Source organism: Solea senegalensis, linkage group LG11 (genome assembly GCF_019176455.1).
Source record: "Solea senegalensis isolate Sse05_10M linkage group LG11, IFAPA_SoseM_1, whole genome shotgun sequence".
NCBI classification, from domain to species: Eukaryota; Metazoa; Chordata; class Actinopteri; order Pleuronectiformes; family Soleidae; genus Solea; species Solea senegalensis.
The window spans coordinates 4,979,541-4,996,311 of NC_058031.1; the positions used below are offsets into that span (position 1 = coordinate 4,979,541).

The window sequence follows — 16,771 nt, forward strand, 5'->3', positions numbered from 1 at the left end:
CCTGCAATTCCACCAAGATGACAGGAAGGAAAAGGAATTAACCCCATCGCTGTGGTTCCGCCGTCTCACCTGTCTCCGATAGGTCCCTGAGAGATGAGCTGAGCGCCGTGCGTTTTAGACCCTCGCCCACTGAGCAGTTGTCATCAAAACTTGTCCTTCCCAGGGTGCCATTCACAACATCACCCTTCACACCTACTCCCCCAACCACACCTCCAGTCAGCAAACTGGGCCGCATTACACCTTTCTGTTTCTCCAACTCCGCTGTAAAAAAAAATGACAGAGAGACACAGAATGCAGAAGAATTAGCCTTAAACCAGTTACCCACAGGGTCAAAACACTCAAAAGCATAAAGCCCATCAACATGTGTGATTGGTTAAGAAATCACCAGATCTAATCTAATGCATTCTTCTTTGCTACAACCTACATCCCCAGATCATGTCATCAAAATCTGTTGTTAACTTTGTGAGGTATGCTGTTCACAGACAGACACGGACAAGAACATAACCTCCTCGGTGAAGCTAACAATGATGATGCGTCCTACAAGACACACTTCACAGTAGTGACCAGTAGATGGCGTACTTACACTCAACCCTGTATTTCTCCATCTCCTGCACTTCAGCAATACTCTCCCTGAGGTCGCTCACAAAGCGGGTGCGGTCTTGCTGACTGGGTGCCATAAAGACGATAAGAACCTTCCTCTCCCCACCCAGAACTGCTGAGGTCAGGCGGATACCATGAGGATAGTCTAAACATGTAAACAGAGAGAAATAAATGCCTGGATCATCATAGCTGCAGGGTGAGCACAAATAGTTTATTATAATTTGCAAAAGGACAAACGGTTTCCTCACATGAGTTCTGAAACATGTGCACTTGCATCTCAACCAACGGGAATGATTGTCTGAAACTATAAGTCACTGAGGTTTTCTTCTTCTGGAAGATTTTGGTCACCTGTCGCACAAACCGGATGGCATTTTTATACAGGGTCCTATATATGAAGTACATCATTAATGAATGTGTATTTATGAAAAAATAACGAGTGTCAATCTTACCACCAGAAGGTCATTAAAGAGGAAGACCTCTCGTTGGTGCACTCCTGTTCTCTGAGGTCTGTTTGGATCGGGCACCTCATAGAGCTGGCAGCAACACACCAGCCTACGGTGGGGAAGGGACAGCACCTGCGGCGACAAAGAATCAAACTTGACAACTTGGAGCGACAGCATCGCATTGCAGGCTATAACAAGACCTTGCACAATAACATGTTTTGAATCTATGCCCCATGTAACTCACAGGCTTCTTGCCCACAATGACCCTCTCCACCGCTTGCACCTGGGACACATGGTCATCATTGGTCCGAAGTTCCCATTTCTGTATCCGCTGATAAATCCCAACAAGCAGGTCCCTGGGTATATCTTGACCGTTGTCAACACCTTGGTTGGACACAGGGGAAAAGATTAGCAGGGGGAAACTACTAAACTACTACTCCAATCTACTTATACTTTGTGGGTTGTGAGGGGAGCGAATCCCAGCTGACATCCTGGACAGGTCATCATCATTCATGCTGACAGTCACACCTAAAGGCCAATTTACACCTCATTCAGACCTGGTATTATTATCTGTCCTGAGTGATCCAAGAACAGGTCTAAAAGCCTCTTTTATGTCCTGAAAGCATCCTCAGATCCAATCACAGAAACTACATGTGGAGGCGGTCTCTCTCTGTCACACACACACACACACACACACAGTGACAGCAGACACATCTGTACTGTCAGACTTAATGAAAATTTAATATTGTCAGTGCATAAAGTCACAGAGGACTGTGTATTTTTAAATAAAGGGTGGAGACGCCAGAGTCAGCCATATGTGACAACAGGAGACACATTCAGGGCACATTTGAATGACAGGGGTGAACAGTCCTACTTATCGCTGTCCGTATGTGAACAGATCACTGAGGAAGACAGTTAAAATTAGGTCTGAGCGGGGCCTTAGAGTCTAAAATGACCCTGAACCCATCTGTCTGTCTTTGGGCTTTGGAGGGAGGAAGTCTGAGAATACGCACAAACCCACTACACACACAGAACGACAAGATTTAACCCTGAAATCATCGTATAAACCTTTTTACTGTTAAGACATATATCAAGTACATATTTCAGCATTTTCAGCACCTCTCAGATTCTTGATAAAATCGTCCAGTTTCATCTTCCTCTCTGCTTTGACGTTGGGACTGTACATGTCTGTGTTGAGGAGGATTATGGCAAAGGCCAAGATGAAGATGGTGTCCGGGTTCTGGAACTGCCGCACCAGGGTGGGATTACACACACAGTATCTCTGACTGCATGAGGAACAGAACCAACACGTTCAAACATTAATATTTTCAAACTTCAGCCACAGTGGCACAAACCCTGTGTATCTGACACAGACAGACCTGAACGCCTCTATGAGCCGCTCCACTTTTTGGGCTTCTCCCTGGACTTTAATCTGAGCCTGGAACTTTCTTAGCGCATCATCCAGGTCCATTCCTGAGAAGTCCATCTCATCCACCACACAGCTGAAAAAGGAGGACATTGCATTTTATTTTAAAGCAGTGTCAGTAAAATACTGATTTTATCACTGATCTTATCAGGTCTGTCAGTAAATCTAGAGGAAACATATATTATTTAGTATTTCACGTCTCTTTATGAAATCAGGAACAAGACTGGAATCTTTCCGTGTTCTCAGTTTCATACTCACTCTAAAACATCTTTGTTGAATTGTTTCTGGCGGTTTCCCAGGAACTCTCCAATCATTTGTCTGCTGAGGCCCTTCCTCTCAAGGATGAAGCGAGCAATCCCGACGGGAGTGTCAGAGACAAACCCTCTTTCAATCAGATACTGGATCCCTTTCTCCGGCTTCCTACAATCAATGCAAAGTGAAGACAAGATGTCTTACAACAATATCCTTCGTTCAACTGTATAATTGCCATCAAAACAGTTGCACTTATGCACTTTTCGCTGATTTGCGCTTCATTATCTTACTTGTTGAAGAGGTTAAGACCTATGCGGTACTGGCGCCTCTGCACCACATCACTGTTGAAGGGCGGAGAGTCCCAGCTGTGGCGGCTCTCTCTCTGGTAGGTCTGCTTGCCCAAAGGTGGCAAAGGCTCCCGCAGGCTGTCCTGCGATGAGGAGCCTGAGCTGCAGTTGACTGTCTCGTTGGAGTTGGTGGTGGAGTTGAGTGAGTCATTATCACCATCAGAGCAGCACGGCTGCTCCAGACCACCGGGGGGAAGAGCCGTAGAGGAGGAGGATGAGAGTGGGGTGGTGGGGGGCTGCTGCGGGGACGAGGAGGATGAAGGTGTGTCAGAGTACTGATGGTGGTGGATAGGATGGTGGTGGTGATGGTGGTGAGCAGCCACCTGGTGAGGGATATGTGTTGGTATGGGTCTGCTGGGGGCCCGTGTTTGACCCTGGGCCGCTGCTGTGGAGGACTGGCGGGGGCCTGTGTTAGGGGAGTGTTTGAGGGTTCCCTGAGGGGAGCCAGCTCCCACCCCAGACTCCTGCTCGTAGACCAGCTGTCTACTCAGAGAACCACGGTCTGAACGGTCACTCATATCCACTGAACTGTCACTGGGCGGCTCAATAGTGAGGAGAGGCAGATGTGCGCCCCTCAGACGATAGTCCCTGCACTCTGTGCAGGGAGTGCTGCGTCGACTGTTACTGCTACCCCCTCCCTCGGTGTCCCTGCTGTCCTCGCGCCCTCCAACACCACCACCGGGGCCCCAGTACTCTGTATCTGTGCTGCTGGGTGCTCGGTCAAGGGACAGCGGAGACGACGGCATCCCATCATCCATGTATAGGGTGACATCACTGTACGAGGTGGCTGTGCTGTCGCCATGCATACTCAGTCCTCCTCCAGCTCCCCTTGTTCTCTCGCCCAGACCTCTTTGGGAGGAAGGGTTGCTGCTACTACTCCACACACACTCCCCAAAGTCTTCACTTATGCCTCCACCCTCCCTGCTGCCCTCCTGGGAGTCATTGCGACCTGCACGGCAGGTAAGGGCGTCATCTATCGAGTCCGCTAAAGACTTGACCTGAAGGAAACACAAAGCGGAATCAGCGTTAATAATGTTGACTTTGGAATGGCAGAATTTAAAACGTGGGATTATACTTTATGGGTTACATGTTTGATAACAGACGAGCAAGAGACGAGCTGTATTCTTTACAATGTCAGCAGCACGGCACAGAACAGAAAAGACACAATGTTACCTGTTTGGAGAAGGAGTCCTCAAGGTGGGTGTAGTCTCCTGGACGCTCTGTGTCTGGCGAATGAGGAGGCCCGATGGCCACGCTGTGGGTGAAGTTGGTCTGTGTCTGGGCCTGCTGCTGAGGTCGCTCGTCAAAGGAATACTGCAGTCTCATGTTGGACAGGATGATGCGGCGCGTCATGCGGCTCTCTGAGGCGGAGCTTCTGAGGCGCTCAAAGTTCTTGTTCATGCGATACTGTCTAAAGGCAGTTTGGATGGTCCTCGCAGCTCTGCGACTTACAAAAGAGCCACCGTACTTTCTCTCCAGCATCTCCACCTGGCAACGAAACAGAGACAAGGATTGCATTTTCACTAACTATGATTCCCCAGTGAAAGGAATTTAGCATTAAAATGTTTGCTCATGTTGTCGTTTATTTATCCAAACCTTTATTTCACATTGAGATTCAAATCTGTCATACCTTCTTGTCCTGCAGATCTGTTGAGAGTTCATAGCTGTCTGAAAGGGCCTTGCATCTCTTGTTCTCTTCTTCCTCTTGCTTGCGGAGGGCCAGACTAGCAGGTTGGTGCCGCGTCCGTAGCGCCCAGGCCAAGCTGGCTGAGCTGGAGCTGGCCACGCATTGGGGGCCTCTGGCCCCAGAGGGTACACTACTGCCGCTGTTGTCACTGTAGAGTTCGGAGCTGCGCAGGTATGGCATCTGGCTGAACGAGCCGTCTTTGTGGGCGCCCGTCTCTGGACACTGGGACTCACCTTCCACACTACAGAAGCAAACGGAAGATGTGGGCAAAAATTACACCACGCATACGGAGGATAGGCGACAGGATAAACTATTGAATATAATGGGACTTACGTGTAGACCTTAAAGCGACGTGAACCTAACCATCTCTTGGTGGAAGACATGATGAACTTGGATCACCGGTTAACTTCTACTGAGACCACAACATTCCCTCTCTATATCACACGTTAATGATCCAGTACAGTACAGGCCTCTGCCCTCTTTCCTTTAATGAGTTCCAAGGATGGGTTAATCTTTAGATAGTCATTCACTGCTTCTCACCTTCTTCTTCTTCTTCTTCTTCCCTCTTTCAGTCACTGTCTTTTTCTCAGCCTGTGCTGCACAGACATTGCAGTGACGCCACATTTCGAGGAATCACCAGGCACCAAATCATACTCCTCCTCTGACACATACCAGCAACACCATACTGACAGGAAAAACCAGGTTGTTATGTCAGTAAAACAGGCACCTGCGGTATGTCGTTAAATATCGAGTGACAAAACACACGAAAGCAACGTCTCACTCAGTCTGTCCCAGAATCAGCCACGAATTCTCTCACCAAATCACTTGCAGAGTTTGTCTGGCTCAAACAGTCCGGTCAGAATAGCAGGAAGAAAACAAGTGAGACAAGAAATCCTCTGGTGTCCTGCTACGCGTTGTTGCCCCAACAAATTCCAGCCTGAATCGAAAACTCTGTGAGAACGATACAGTCACACGCTCCTGCCCATATTTCCTGCACTAGTAATGGCCACACCCCCTTCTCTCAGCTGTGACCTGTCCCATAACAATACAATGAGAATGAGGACAGGGTCAAAGATGTGTGAGTCCATCTGTAGTCATTCAGCACATGACACCCATCACAATGACAAATCATATTCTGTGTATGTTGTTTCTAACATTTGTATAGTTTAGGTTCTAGAACACACTTTAAAAGTATGAAAAAAAGGACCGAAATGGTGCTTTGTTGACTTTGGCCGTCGACACAACTCGACAATGTCTGCTTCCCTTCCATGTTTGCGTTCCACTGGCTGGCAGACATTTCCTGTTCAAGTGTTGACTTGAGACAAGAAGGAAAAGCCGTGTATGAACATAGAAATGCCATGTGAGCATCTCCACTGGTTACAGATTTAATCTTGTGAGGAACACAACTAAGATACAACAAACACTGCGGTTTCTTCCTGTGCTAAAATGGAGGAAATATTGTACAATGCACAGACTTTCAGCAGGACATCCTGTGCCTCCATGCAACACAAGATATTGTTGAGTCTCCCATTATGTTGCATAACGTGAGTCATATAAAATGCCAGGAATAAAATTTGACAATTCTGACATCTACAGGACGCCGCACGTCGCAGCAGCTAAACCATGTAACATTTAAGAGGTGGTATTGGCAGGAAGTGGATATACTAACCATACATGTGTGAACCAGAAAACAATTGGGTTTCTTTGCTGTAGAATAAGTGTTTTAGGGCCTTGCAATTTTGTGCAGCCTGAACCGACATGTGTTTTGATAATCAATCTGTCGCCTCACCGTTAGATGTCACTGATTCTCACACACTGGACCTTTCATTCAACTCTTTGCAAGGAATAAATCATAACATTTTGTTTGTTTCAATTACAATTATTTGTAGATCAATTACACGCAACATGTTTTTTTTTCCCCCAGTGCAGTATCATTTAACATTCCTCCTCCTCCTCCTCTCCTCCTTAAATAGAGAAGCTGAGAAGAGGGAGGGAGGGGGGGAGGGGGGGTTGCTTGGTGACTGTTGCTGTGGGACCTTTGTGGGCGGTGAGGTAGTTGTTAGGATGAGAAGTGTAGTTGCCATGACAATGTATTGACTGTTATTACCATTGAGGTGGGTGTTGAAGATGCTGCACAGGTTGTGAATGACAGTCTACATAATGTAGTTGGTCTTCATATGAAAAGTGTAAAAAAAACACAAAGACATCATGTACGTTTGCAGCATGAGCCGTGAAAATATCATGTCAACTTAACAGCGAATGCTCGAATTTAATGCCTGAATTAATCTTTGAATAACCTGTGTGAAATTGGGGGGCCTTCAGAGCTGCATGAAACTGCTCCTTTTAAGGAATGGAAACTGTAGCCACATGATGAGTGCCTCTGCACAGTGCCAACAGGTACACACTGCAGGCAGGGACTCAGCCGAACTTCCTGCCATCCACATCAGCAGGCACAGATGGTGTTTTCATCAACTGAGTCACAGAAACCTTAAAATACATGCAACGCAGCAGTAGCGAGCGACAAGGCCAGTTTCATCAGTGTGATAAATGTTGATTTTTGCACTGATTTTACTTCTCAGATCTAAGCTAATACAATCAAAGCAGTTACCGGGCGATTTTATAGATCACAAAACAGTTTTTTACAGTTCAATATCTATTCTATCTATATCTCTGAATATGCCGATATCAAATTGCATTGAATTGAATCAGAATCGACTCACTTCAGGTAAAACTAAATCAGAGATCCACTCAATGGTTAATGTGACAGTTTCCACTGTGGTACTTCTCTCCAGTTTCTATGCAGCAAGAAATTCCAGCGTTTCCTTGAGGCCAATCAAAGGTCTCATCTGTTTCAGCATTGACTTTTTTTATTCTCTAAGCAAGACCTTGAACACAGCGTCTAAGGACACATGCATTCTAGAAAACTTTCATTTCGTATTTGCCTGTGGCAATAATATGTGGCGAGGATGATATTGAGTTAAAAAAAAAAGAAAGAAAAGAAAAGTTTCTTGTATAAAACATGAGTGTGGCCATATCGCAGCTGACATCTGCACCTCATTATTTATGTAGGAAACCCTGTATTCCTGTTACAGGTCTGTCTCTGTCTGTCTCTCTCTCTCTCTCTCTCTGAAGAAAGTGAAAAGAATTCAGAATGCAGAGATTACTGGTATTTGCTAAAGGAACGAAGTGAACTGAAGTCAGGTGCATTCCCAGTAAAATACACTGTCAGCTGCATGCCGAGCCCAGACTCATCTCCCCTGCTCATATAATAATAATGAGCTGACTCTGTGTGTGTGCGTGTGTGTGTGTGTGTGTAAAAGTGAAAGCGCGGCAGTAGGTCTGACTGTGCCATTGAACCCACAGCAGGACATGAAGACAGAGGGATTAACCTCGCTGCTGCCAGCCATGGAGACGCCAATAACCACATTGATCTGTCTGTTAACTCGTTACAGCCTGAGCATCGACTCGAGAGCAGTTATCTCGAATCTTTACTCATTACTTCACTGCCAGCACTGGTGTCAATTTCACTATTTTTCTAAAAAGCCAAGTCTGACTCATTGGTCACTTTGTGTCCAAAACAGACTCAACGTGACTGTATTTCTTTTATTAAGATGTTTCAAATAAGTCCTGAGGCTTCTGTGAAGAAAGGTTAGACTGAACTCCTATTTTAGGCTGAGGCTAAGAACACCTGTCTGAAGAGGAGGGGTGTGAATCACAGGTTACCTCAACGGGTCCATGATGCCAAAAAATATCACTGATTCAATGATTCTGCGATAATCAATATTGCGAGACAACCGTACAGCGATACATCATGATATCCGTCTAACTGAGCCTATGAAGTACATGTGACTCCTGTTTAATACAAGTGGCACAAAGGCCTTCAGCAAGCTGGAGGCTCATTACTTTGGTGATGATCTGATGGTGTTTGCCGTTCGTTTTTCTACTTTTTTTTTGTTGCGAAAAAGAGATTGAAAACACAACCTCTGAAATGTCAACGTCCTCACTACTATGAACTCGTTGGCACATGCGAATTCCACTCTTTCAAAACGGCCAAACTGACAAGAGACAATCGAGATCATTCATGGGTCAGATCGGCACATTCTGCAACCGCCAACGCTCCCGGGGCCACTTTGTCGTCTCAAGCTGTGAGCTTTTCCCTTGACGCACGCACACACACACGCACACACACACACACACACTCACTCCAATTCTTTGTGCGACTCAGAGCCTCCAGTACAGTCAGACTCAGTGGTTTTATCAGCGGAGGTTTGCAATTTTATATTGACGCCAAGTAGCTAGTGGATTAACATTTAAAAGGCTTACATAAATGTGTAGGACGAGGCTGAAAGTTGGCCGTGTGTCACGTAAGCACCGGATAATCTCTCAACACTGACGCTGGAGAGAATAAAGAGAAGCAGTTTTGTATAAAGAAAAACTATTGTAATCATTCATAAAAAAAAAAAAAAAAGGACTTTTCATCTTTCTTATGATAGTGACAGTTTGTGTTCGACATCTGCTGTGGCATCTTTTGTGACGATCCTCATCCGCATAATTAGAATTTCTCAGAGTTTGTGCTCACATAATCACACACGCTATAGCTGACAAATCCCCCTGATGACCATCAAACTAACATGGCAACCCTTTGTGTCACTGTTTCTCATTTTAAATACTGATTTAAGGAGTTATTCAACAAGTCATACCATTAGTTTCTTTCGCAGCTGTATACTATAAGCCAGTGTATCGTACCGTATAACTTTGTGAATAAAATGTCATTTCTGAATTGTTACTGCCTTTTCTGTGCTATTTTGAATAGGTAAACCATTTTCAAGACATATATAAACTTTTTGTGAACAGATACTCATACATCTACCTAAAATGCTATTTTTCTGTGACAAATATGCATATATATATATATATATATACATAAAGATCCAAACCCCAATCTCTGGGAAAGAAGACTGCTCTTTCGGCATGTAAGTGTCTGGCCCTTAATTCTGACTTTCAAAAGTTTGTGATCCGTCATCTGAACAGCCTGTGTGCTGTCACACGGGTCGCTGTGTAAGTGTCACTCTCCCACCAAACGGATTACTTCTTTTAACAACAATAGGTCAGTGATGACTCAGTCGTATTGTATGTATAACTGTAGGTAATCTACTGTACAAACACACCCATGTACAACAACACCATGGTGCCAAAAGTAAACAGTCTTTTATGACAGTGTTACAAGTTAAAGAAAAGTTCTTACCATGCTGCTACTGTCAGAGAAAAGTCCCACACTGGCTGGAGTCTCGTAATATAAACACTCCCTCTCTCTCTCTTTCTTTTCTTTTTTTTCCCACTCTCTCGCGCTCATCCACTCACTTTCACTCAGGCTCTTGTTCGCCCTCCAAAGCTGTACAGGTTACATTCTTGACAGGCTTCTTACAGCGACCGACTTCCCTCTCGCCGCACCGCAGCACCACTGACACTTTTATTACACAACAGGAACAGACAAATAAGAGACACGTATAAGTGCATTATTTATTGAAATCAGAGACGGAGGCATGTCATTACTTAAAATTAAAAAGGATTATGAATTAATTAAAATGATTGGTTTACCTTGATGGATGCAGGGGAGAGCAAGGACACATGGAAAGTGTCCTGATGGCTTACGGCTTAAACAGAATGAATGCACATATTCCAAATAATATTTTTCTTTAAATGACACATGATATGGTTCAGTCACTCCTGTATTTGCTGCAGTACAGCCTATACAGACACACATATACAAAGGTGTACGTATGCATGTATTTCCTTATCAAAGTTAATATTCAATACTTACATCATTATTATTATTGTTTGTGTCTTTTTGGCATTTTTCTCTCTCTCCCCTTTGTAGCATTCATGAACTAGCGTTCATGGCTATGGTTTCTAAATAAATAGAAGCCATAAACATGAACAAAAACCGCTAAATAAATAGTATAAATCAAGTCTTTCAACAGTGAAAATTTATAAATTAACTAAAAGATTACATGTTCTCATTTTTTTCCGTTTCTCTTAAGTTCACTAAACTGAAAAATGTGGCAAAAAATCCCCAAAAAACAAAGATGATTTTCAACCAAAAATAGATACGTTTCCACGCAACAGCAGCAATAATATGCTAATCAGGTTACCAGCAATTATGTGGTGGGTACGGAGTGTTCTTTGGGGGGGGGGGACACACATTGACAATTCAAGGAATCAGGGATTAAGTGCACCACACCATCAATACATCACTGGAAATAGAATTTCTATTATTAATTTTCCCGAGCTGAGGCGTATGTGTACGAGCAACATTCTTACACCGACACAGAACAAGTATTTCACCTTCAGACACTTCAAAAAGAAAGAAATGGAAGCGTCTAAAGCACGGAAGAGATGTTGATTTTGTTTAGAATTGAATCAGCGACATAAAAGTCCCTGAGGTCAAAAAATAAACATCATATACAAGAGTTATATAGAAGATATGGAGTCTTTCACATATGAGGCTTGGTTTCTATGATGCTGCATACTGACAGATCCAAGTGACATGACGTAAACTAGTGGATGTGCACGACAGTAATGAGCAGATACAGGTGATGCATTCTGACAGTGAGATATGCTGCAAGTAAAGAAATAAATAGCAGACGACACACACACACACACACACACGGAGCGAAAACGACATCAGGCTTCCTCAAAATATAAATAGCAGCACGAACCAACGTGTGATACACACAGAAACTGTCACAAAGACTACAGAGTTGCATGCAAATCGATCTGTTTTCCTGCCTAATATAGACATTTTTTTTCCCCTGGCAGCGTAAACTGTGATGTAGTCACAGGTGTATACGGACAAGTGCGACGTGGTGCGGTCAGTCACACCTCGGCTCAGCGGGAGGAGGGGCTGCTGCAGCCCGAGGCAGAGCAGCAGAATTGGTGGGCGCCCTCTTCCTCAGCCTCCGCTCTTGGAAAAGCAACGTGGGACGAGTCAAAAAATAAATATGAATAAATAAATAAATAAATAAATAAATAAAAATACAGAGGAGATGGCAGAGGAGACAGGACACAAGACAAAGAAAGGGCAGAGAGCGAAAAGCAGCATGAGACACAAATAAGCAGAGAGAAAACACTGTAAGCACACACTACATCTGGCATCTTTATGAAATGCCATTAGGTGGCAGTGTTGGAGCACAAAGCCCTGATGTGTCAGAGTCAGTTTTAAAGGGTAGCTGAGGGAAGGAGAGAAGAAGAAGGTGAGAATTCACCAGGTTCACATGTGACTCAGTCCACCTCAGTCCCACAGCTTATTGAAGATAACTGCTCCCTCTCCCCCTCTCTAGAAAGGTGGTAAATGTGCCTAACTTCAGCGATTAGTCACTGCTGGGAGCAGTAAGAGACGAAAAGCACATGCTTTTTGGAAGGGTGATAATGGGTGCATGAGGCAGGAGAGCAGGCACAGCGAGAGCAAAGAGAGTGAGTGATGATGATGATGGACAGGTTTGAGGGAGAGCTGGAGGCTGCTGAGAGGCTTTGGGAGATATTTAAGGGACGTGCAAGGATTCTTATGGGACTTCTTGAAGGGATTTTAAAATATTTCAATGTGTCACACTCATAGACTGTATATAAAAATCTGATTCATACTGGTCTGCATTTGAAAGAGGCAATAACATCTTGAGATAAATCTCTTCATGCATGTGCCATTTCCTGTATTTCCTGCCCAAATCTCGCGGGATTGTCAATGTCACACGCGAGATTTGACTGCTTAACAGACTGTAATAATGCACTCAAACAAGGCATGGATACAGGCCAAGCCACAGCACCCTCTGCTGGACAACTTGGAAATGACTTCAAACTTTCTAATGCAATTCTAGGCTGTATATTTCAAACTCCTGTGGGTTTTTAAGCTTTGAGTTTGAGTCACCTATGACTGTACTGAGGAGCTTTATTAAATAAAATAATTAAGGTGACTACTTTATGATAATGATTGTACATGATGCACCAGGTTAGAGAGATTGGTATGCAAATGGGACCTTGTGAATCAGAATCAAATTGAATCGAGAAGTCAGTAGCAATACCCAGTCCTGGACGTAGTCGTCCATTTGCAAAACAATCTCCTGTTGGGAATCTTTAAGATTTGCTCTTTGAAACCGGAAGTTCACAAAGGTCACCTGCAACCAGGCAGGTGATACCAGCTGTCAATCACACTTGACCTGAAACTCATCAGGAACATTTTAAAACGGAGTTCTTTTTTCCAGCAGTCACCCCCGGTGGATACCTGGTACTTCCATCAAACTTCCTCGGCTTCAATCAAACCAGAAGATTGAGTCACTTTCTTTATACAGTCTATGGTTGTGTTGACTGTACTCAGGCCGCGTGGCGGCCCTTACCTGTCCTGCTGCTGTGAGCTTTGGTCAGAGGTGGGACAGCAGTACTGATGGAGACTGATGAAGCTGTGAACAGTCAGACTGGCGGGGAACAGTGTGGCAAAGGCAGCGCTGCTTGCCGCTGTGGGAGTGGCGGGAGCCGAGGTGGGCTGCCCCGAGAAAGACGGCAGCCGGAGACTTACGGGGACCAGAGACAGACGACGCACAACACGGTCGAGACATGAAGAAAGCAGAGAGAGACAAGACACACAAAGAGTCAGCGCCAAAGCAGAAAGAAAGAAAGAAAGAAAGAAAGAGACAAAGAGAGAGGGCAAGTCATAGAGCGCCAATGGTAGCACAAGGAATGGCACATTCATAAGAAAAGACAGGTAGATGTGTGATCATTTGAACAGGGTGTTACAACAGCAAGGTGACACTCTAACACACACACACAGACACACACACACACAGACACACAGATTTGTGCAAGCTAGTCTTCTTAGGAAACTGCTCAGGACCAAACACAGCGTTTTCTCGAACCTAACCTAAATCTCAGGTTAGAGTAGCTACTATCCTCCTTTCAGTTGGTGCAGGACTGGATCCACCAACTACCCTGCAACCTCAAGTCTCTGGGGAGGAGGAGAAACATGAACAATGCTTTCCAGTATTTGTTTTATTTGTATAAGACTTTTTAACCCTTTAACACCGAGCGCATCGATGCTACCAGTGCGTGGTTACCTGATACTGTAATTTCACTCGCGGTGCTGCAGGAAGCCGGCGAATCAGCGTCTTTTTCACCAGAGGAGCGAGCTGGAAAAACACCTGTACTTGGCCTGACATTGAGACTAATTTTTTTTATTTTAAATAAGTTTCATACTGTTCAAATTTCAAATGCAACATGAAAAATCTGGTGTTCATGTATGACTATGGTGTTTTTTTCTCTCAATAAAAACCGTGATTGCAGTAAATTGTAAAATTGGCAAACTCATTTACTCAAAGGATAATTTAATGGCCCTTTTAAGGTTAAAATAACCACCCAAAAAAAAAACCCAGACAGACATTTTGAGACTTAGGTGTTAAAAGGGTTAACCTCTAGTTGCATATCCAACATATAGCCCTTTTAAGAGGTTTTTTTTTATTTCTTCATGAAACATCAAGCAGTAGCAGCAGCAGACAGCGCGTGTATGAGAATGGGAAAGCTCTCTCCGTAATGCATGCACACAGAATACAAAAAGCTACTCTTCTGCTTGAACTCGAGATGTTCCATGTGCAGATTGTGAGTGTGCAGCTGATGAGTGAGCAGTGGTTGAGATAAGTATGTAAATGGCTGGTTTCTCACTGGGGCCAGCTGCTGTCAAGGACACGCAGTCCCTGTCATTTTAGCATGGGAACACTCTCAAGCCCCCCTTTCTCTTTTTTTCTCTTTTAGCACGGCTCATTCAGAGAAGCATAGGGACGGAGATGGGATGCAGAGACGAGGGCGAGCACGGGGGCAGTTGCAACACTTGAGCAATTCTCTCTGCAGTGTGTGCTGCTTGTTTCACGGCCAGCTGTGAAAGACGAGGCGGCCAAACAGAACAACAGAATGTGTTATTCGCTTTAAAAAAAAACACAAATCCAAAAAGGCTGAAACAAGGAAACCTGATTTCAACTTGAAGCAATAGAATCTCTTCTCGAGTCTTACTGGGCTCATACTCTGCCAGAGCTTCTGAGCGCTATTTCTGTCCACAAACTATTAAAAGCAAAAATCACTGAGCCAGAACATAGAACTGGGAATCATGTCGCCTAATTACCATGATCACAGACACTGTAGAGTTAATTTGGAATCAAACCCCACGTACACAGTACATTACATTGGCTAAAAGTGACCAAAATTCAGCTTTTCTTTTAAAAAGACACACTCACACCAGCTGTAATCAGAATGAAGTGCAATAAGCATCTATGAAATGACAATACAAGATATGGGATCAAGTCAAGTAATGAGAATAGTGACATGATTATGCAGCTCCTCTCTGCTTCATAGTGCTTTCATAATATCTGCAGCAGGCAGATTTTTCATCAGGTGGTCACACTGCAAATGAACTCACATCATGTTCTTCTTTTAAACCCTTTTACCCAATAATTTCGCTCAGAAAACTACGAAAAAGAAAGACAGAAACAAACAAACAAAAATAAAAGGAAATATTACTCAAAAAATAAGGATTTTGCTCTGTTTGTGTGGGGTGTTTTCAGTAGCACCACGTTCCACAGTCATTTGTTTATATTTATTCGTATTTAATTGACATCTCTCTACATCATGTGTACATAGTAAGCAGGTATTTTCCTACATGTTTATTTGTTTCAGACGCAAACTTAGTCCACACATAGAAACTACTCCTGGGCTCAGACCTGAGAGCAATAGACTGATAAGTTGAGACATTTGGAAATAATCACACTTTACAATTTCCGTATCTACAATAATATTACATTTATTTCCCTATTCCTTTTAAACATGAAACCACGAGTGTAGCAGACTGAACAGCGAGCGCCTGTGAGACAGTTTAATGGTTTCTAACCAGAGGGGAATGAGAGTGGTAAAAAATGAGAGTGTTTAAGGATATAATCATGTAGGTGGAGCACTACGGATAAAAAAGTTCCAATTAAAATGAGAATGAGCTGCTCCGGCTATTTTAACTGTGCACCGCGAGGAATAAGTGCACAAGACTATGCCATGATTAAGATTAAGATTCGAACTGTGGGGACTTTGTCGCGCTGTAAAAACCGAGACGCAGAACATTGTGGACGGGAGAACTTGCTGGCGACTTGTTCGGCTCTGACTGGAGATATGAAGCGAGGCAGAGGTGCTGTTATGTAAGCGTGAGCCATGCTCGTACACATGTGGGGCTGTGCGCTGCCAACATTTGAGTTTCACCAGCAGTAACTGATGCCTTTCCGTTCCAGTATCCCCGCTGTGGCAGGTGTTGAAAGGCTGATCTACGATCCCAATTCTCCGTTGGATCCCTGAGTGCCATATAAAAAAATCATATACACACACACAATGCAGCGGTCCTCCTCCTTCTCCTACTCCTCCATAGAAGAACAAAACACACAGACAACCCACACACACACACACACTCTCTCTGTGTATGTATAAACCTCTCATTCTGTTAACAGGTGCTCACAAAATAACACAATCACATTATACGGACCAAAAACATCAAGATATGAATCGACACCGAAGCACAGGTCACAGCATTTTAGTGGAGAGCAGAGAAGACACAGGATGTCCAGGTGGCACATGGGGGGAGTGTGTGTGAGGTGGCGGGTATTTTGGTGAGCTGACAGGAGAGAGTGGGAGGAGAGAGAGAGAGAAACACACGAGTGTGGGAGAGGTTGAATACGGAGGAGGGCAAGGGTGAAAATAATCAAGAGAGGAGGAATGAAGGGAAGGAGGACATGGAGGGGAGGAGGAACGAGAAATGGAAACAGGATGTGGAGTGATGGCCGTTGCTGGAATAAGTGTTTCCTTGAACATGTGCACTGGCATGGGGGTGTCAGCGTGTAGGTGAGTCTATGTATAGACGAGCGAGGAGAGAGAAAGAGAGTGGCCGTGTTGTGTAGAGCTTCACAATTTGGGTTGATTTTTGCCATGTTATTTGTTTTCAAGTTAAGTC

At 44.2% G+C, this 16,771-nt stretch overlaps 1 protein-coding gene across 5 annotated transcripts in view; it reads right to left on the reverse strand.

Annotated features, from left to right (window-relative positions):
- iqsec2b (IQ motif and Sec7 domain ArfGEF 2b) overlaps positions 1 to 16,771 on the reverse strand; it is a 32,431-nt gene that overhangs the window by 4,147 nt on the left and 11,513 nt on the right. For 4 of the 5 annotated variants that reach the window (XM_044037828.1, XM_044037827.1, XM_044037830.1 and 1 more), the window contains exons 2-12: positions 4,699 to 4,996; positions 4,242 to 4,556; positions 3,012 to 4,066; positions 2,728 to 2,889; positions 2,423 to 2,545; positions 2,163 to 2,329; positions 1,288 to 1,427; positions 1,050 to 1,175; positions 849 to 948; positions 584 to 745; positions 70 to 261 (exon numbers count right to left, since the gene is read on the reverse strand). In XM_044037828.1, the coding sequence (XP_043893763.1) occupies positions 70 to 261; positions 584 to 745; positions 849 to 948; positions 1,050 to 1,175; positions 1,288 to 1,427; positions 2,163 to 2,329; positions 2,423 to 2,545; positions 2,728 to 2,889; positions 3,012 to 4,066; positions 4,242 to 4,556; positions 4,699 to 4,996 (2,840 nt within the window). Of the gene's footprint in view, positions 1 to 69; positions 262 to 583; positions 746 to 848; positions 949 to 1,049; positions 1,176 to 1,287; positions 1,428 to 2,162; positions 2,330 to 2,422; positions 2,546 to 2,727; positions 2,890 to 3,011; positions 4,067 to 4,241; positions 4,557 to 4,698; positions 4,997 to 5,088; positions 5,964 to 16,771 lie in introns of those variants that run through there. The other variant, XM_044037829.1, reaches the window with a different exon arrangement.